Source organism: Cystoisospora suis (genome assembly GCF_002600585.1).
Source record: "Cystoisospora suis strain Wien I chromosome Unknown contig_570, whole genome shotgun sequence".
Lineage (NCBI taxonomy): Eukaryota > Apicomplexa > Conoidasida > Eucoccidiorida > Sarcocystidae > Cystoisospora > Cystoisospora suis.
This window is the reverse complement of record NW_027153371.1, coordinates 6,050-10,986: the sequence shown is the minus strand read 5'-3', so window position 1 is coordinate 10,986 and position 4,937 is coordinate 6,050. Positions and strand designations below refer to the sequence as shown.

At 44.2% G+C, this 4,937-nt stretch overlaps 1 protein-coding gene across 1 annotated transcript in view; it reads left to right on the top strand.

The window, feature by feature from the left end:
* Positions 1-42: 42 nt before the first annotated feature.
* The window catches only part of CSUI_001445 (uncharacterized protein), a 7,568-nt gene continuing 2,673 nt past the window's right edge, over positions 43-4,937 (top strand). The window contains exons 1-2 of the mRNA XM_068061651.1: positions 43-3,097; positions 3,459-4,513. Of these exons, the coding sequence (XP_067926374.1) occupies positions 391-3,097; positions 3,459-4,513 (3,762 nt within the window). The 5' untranslated portion in view covers positions 43-390. The remainder of the gene's footprint in view (positions 3,098-3,458; positions 4,514-4,937) is intronic.

The window sequence follows — 4,937 nt, the reverse complement described above, 5'->3', positions numbered from 1 at the left end:
TCTTCTCCCTCTATCTCTCTCTCCTTCTCTCTCTCTCTTCTTCTCTGTTTGTTCTTTTACCTGTTCTCTCCATCTTCATCTTTCTCTTCATCGCTCTCTCCCTGTCTCTGCCTCTACGTCTGTCTGTGTGTTCACACTCTCTCTGTCTATTTGACGGGGGGTGCTGAGAAGATGATGTATGGGGGAGAGATAATGATAATTCGATCATGCTTCTTTCTCTTTCTTTCTCTCACTCTATTCTTCTCGTGGAGAAAACGAGAGGAAGAGGGAGGGTCTTCGCTATCTCTTTCAGAGTCCTCCATTCAGCTCCCTCAAGCCCCCCTCTCCAAAGTATAAGTAGATCACGTCGGTGTAGACATTCCTATACATATATATCACTTACATACCTAGATGTCTTTATTTCCTTTGTCTTTCTTGTTCTCTTCTTTTTCTTCTTTTCATCACTTTCTTCTTCATTACTTTCCTCTTCCTTTCTTTTTTCTTTGTCGGTTCTTTCTTCAGTCATCCGCGTGGTATCTAATGCTTTCGAAGCTTCATTCTCTCAAGCTCAACTCCACGCAACTTTTGGGTGTACATACAGCTCGGGAACTTCTTTCCTCTCATCACCTCACTTCTTCGCTTGACCATATTTCTTCCTCTTTGTCGTCTTCTAATTTATATTCTCCCTCTTACTTCAAATCTCGACTGCAGTCGCGATTTCTCTCTCCTCAAAAAGACGTGTTCTCTTCATCATCATCATCTTCTTCTTCTCTTTCTTCCTCCTCTTCTTTTTCTTCTTCTTCATCTCTCTTTTCTTCTACATCATGTAGTATGGAAGGCATGACAGGAATTGAAGAAGAGACCTCGACGTCTTCTTCCTCTTCCTCTTCTTCTTCTTCTTCCTGCTCTAAGCTTCCTTCTTTCTCTCGGTCTTCTACCAAACCGGAACATAGGGAAGAGGAAACTAGAAGAACACATCCTTTCTCTTCTTCTCTTTCTTCTTCGTCTTCTTCCTCTTCTTCTTTGCCCTTGTCTATAATGAGATGTAGAAGAGCTGCGTTGTCGACAGAAGGGAATGAGTCTGTTGATAAGGACCATCGAAAAGAAAAGAAGAAGAAAACCCTGCTATTCGGGATTGAAGAGGGAGAAAGAGAGAAAGAAAGATTGATAAGTTCTTCCTCAGGAGGAGTGAGCAAGCTCACCCAAGAAAGACGTCTACGAAAAGAAGAAAGAGACAGAAAACGGGGAGAACAAGAAGAAGAAGACCAAGAAGAAGAAGACCAAGAAGAAAGACCAGATCAAACATCTTCATCTGTAGAAGAAGTGAAGAGAAACAGGAGTGATCGGAAGAAACGCCATCCTGAAAGTTCCTCTTCTTCTTCTTCTTCTCATTCTCTCGATAAACCTGAGACTAGACCAAAGATTACTTCAAACAGTAAGAATGGATCTTTCAAGTCTTCTTCTCTCTCCTCTTCTTCCTCTGTCCCGCTTTCCATTCCTACGCTGAACAAGCCATCCAGCGAAGATAAGAATCGACATGCTCGTGCTTCTTCTCTCTCTTCATCTTCGACTATCCTTCCATCCATTCCCGCGCCTTTCTTCAATCGCACGCCTTCATCTTCTTCTTCTTCAGTTACATCAAGAGATCCTCCAAGATCTGTAGGAGAAGAGCCAACACAACAACGGCACGAAGAAGAAGAAGTGGTCACCCCCCTTCCGGCGACTTCACCCCCTTCTTCTTCTTCATTTTTAGCTCTTCAACAGGAACTCCCCCCTCATCCCGATGTCTCTTCTCCGACTTCCTCATCAACACCTCGCTCAAATCTCTCTTCGTCTTCTCCTTCTTCTTCATCTTCTGTGGCTTCTCAGCGTCTTCTCTTCCTTCTCCAACACCTTCAACTGCAGCTTAGGCGGCAGAGTCTTCTTCAGCATAGACAGGTGCTAGAGAAACAACTCGAGGCGCAGCATACCTCCTTCGTACGAGAAGGCAATGCCGAAAGAACACAAAGAGAACAAAAAAGAGAAAGAGGGGAAGAAGAAGAAGGGCGAGGTGGAGGTGGCAAGAGGGAGGGAGAAGAAGAGAGGAAGGAGAAAGACGAAAAGAATGATAGTCTTCCCTCCTGCAGTCATGATCATGATAAGATGATAGAGAAGAAGGCCTCTCATACTTCTCTAGATCCTCTTCATCTTCATGCACGAGACCTCGATGGAAGCACGACTCTTCCTTCATCTTCTTCTCCAGGAGAGAAGAGTGAGCGAGCTCATCCAAATAGCAACTGCCAGACTACTACTCCTACTACTCCTCCTCCTCCTCTTCCTCATAATCAGCATAATAGTCTTCTTTTTCTTCTTCAGCGTCTTCTTCTCCAGTCTGTTGTCAATGCTGGGAATAGCGCCTCGGGGGTTGGTTCATCATCCTCTTCTTCTCCTCTCCCAGGTGACAACTCGAAGACTGTTCTTCTTCCTCTTCTTCTTGGCTCGTTAGCATCCTCTTCTCCTTCTTCCTCTTCATTATCTCCTTCTTCTCTTGTCAATCTTCTTCATCCATCTCTACAGAAGGAGAAGAAGAATCTCCTCACACCCCCAACTCTTACAGCCGAGCCCAAGACGTCTACTGCTCTTCACCCTACTAATGGCATCACTCATAAGACAGGTACAAGGAGATCTCTTGATACAAGTCTCTCTTCTTCTTCTTCCTCTTCCTCTTCTTCTCTCTCTCCCTCTTCAAGAACGGAAGGCTGTTCACTCCCTTCCTCGCAGTTGTCAGTGCATGAGCTTACGCCACGTGGGGAGCTTGAAAAGACAGCGCTAGAGGCAGTACGGTCTACGTCGGGTAGACAGGAGAAGGGTGTTTCTCAAGAAGAAGAAGAAAAGAAGAAGAAGGAAGATGATCATGAGGATGATGAAGATGATATAGCGGGGAAGAAGAAGAAGAAGGATGAAGATGAGCAGGAGAGGGAGAAGAAGACGAAGAAGGAAGAGGGGGAGGATCTCGAGGTAGAAAGGAATGACGATGAAACGAAGGGGGAGAAAGAGAGGAAGAAGATGAAGAATGATCACGAAGATGATGAGGAATTGGGAGAAAAGTGTAGAGAAGGAAGAGACAAGGACAAGACAGGTAAGAAGAAGAAGAACTTGAAGAGAAGCCCTCTCATAAAAAACATAAGAAGAAAGTCTTTCCTCATACATCTGCTGCTGTATTTTCGTGGTCTTCTCTCTTGCCTTATCTCCCCTATTTCTTCATGTTCCTTGTCTTCGTATTCTCCACTCTTTTTCTCTTCTTCCATGTCTTTATGTGTCTGTAGGAGGCAGTCAATCCCCTGTGCCATAGTCTCTTCTCTTTTAGCAAGGAATCGGTGTCTCTCCTTCTCTTCTTTCCCCAAGACGAATACAGTAGTTTCTCCTTGACTCCTCTGATGAAAGATCTTCATTCATTCTTTCTTTCTTTCTTATCTCTTTCTTTCTTTCTTTCTTCTCAGGTGTCGAGTCGTTGCTTTCTCCGCTGACGCAAGAGACTCGCGTTTCTTCCCCTTCTTCTCCTTCTTCTTCTCTTCCTCTCTCTAGGTCAGTAAAAGAAGGAATCTCTCTTCTTTCCGCTCCTTCAGGTCTCCCCCTTCTGTCTTCTTCCTCTTTATCTTCTTCTCTCTCTTCTCTCTCTTCTTCTCCTTCTACTTCACCCCATCTTGCAACCTTACAGCGTCTTGCTCTTCTTCGTCCACGTTCCGTGTCATCTCTAAGTAACTCTTCTTCTTCTTCTCTTCCTTCTTCTTCTCCCTCCTCAATGAGTATTCTAGCAGCAGAGACGAGAGACGAAGGAGAGAACAAGGCGGTCGTCCCTCTGATAAGTGAGAGAAGCGATGAAGGCCCTCGCCTGACTCAAGAGAGAGAGAATTCCTCTATGACCGTCGACAACAGCTTACTTCTTCCATCAATAGAAGAACAAGAAGAAGATGAAGAGAAAGAGAAGAAGAAGAAGCTCGTGAGGTGTGGGGAAGCGCACGGAGAGAGGTGGAAGAAGGGTGAAAGAAGGAGAGTTTCTGAAGACATGGGACAAGGAGGGGGGAAACAGAAGAGAAAGACAAGAGAAGAAGATGAAGAAGAAGAGACGATAGAGATGAAGAGGAATGCTACGGTAAAGAAAGGAGAAGAAGATGAAGAAGAAAGAATGAAGAAGAAGATGAAGACGACAAAGGCAGAACTAAGTAGGAGGGAGAGGACTGGATCGAGAACTACAGAGGAGAAAGAAGGCCACATGAAAGACAGAGAGGGAGAGGAGAAGATGAGAGAACAAGAGGGAGAGATCAAGAAACAGGCAGAGAATTCTTCTTCGAGACATGTATCGGGCGACATTTCTACAGAGCAACGAGAAGAAGACGGAGAAGACGAAGAAAAGAAGAGAAGCAGAGGATACTACGATCACGATGGAGAGAAGAGTCTTTCGGCAAGTGTCTATAAGGCAGAGGATGATGAACACTCTTCTACAGACTCTTTCAAGGAGAATTTCCATGATCTCTCATCTCTACAAGACACACTTGTAGGTGGCTCTATCACCTCTAGTACATGTCTGGGTAGATTGCCCTCTTCTTCTGCTTCTTCTTTTTCTTCTACTTCTTCTTCAAGCTCTCCTGGTAAGAAGGAAGAGAGTGACGGAGAAGGAGAAGCAGAATGATCAGCAATAATAGTAATGATAGAAAGGAATAGTTTCAGAGACAGAGAGATGGATATTCTCATTCAAGACTCATCATGCCTCCTCGTCGTTTCTTTCTTTCCTTCTCTCTCTCTTCGACATTCACACACCCCCCTTCTCTCTTCCCCTCTCCTGCCATCTACAGACTTCTCTTACAACACTATATTTATCTATATATCTTTATCTATCTATCTTTATCTATCTGTCTATCTTCAATCTATCTATCTATCTTTATCTATCTATCTATCTTTAATCGATCTATCTATCTATC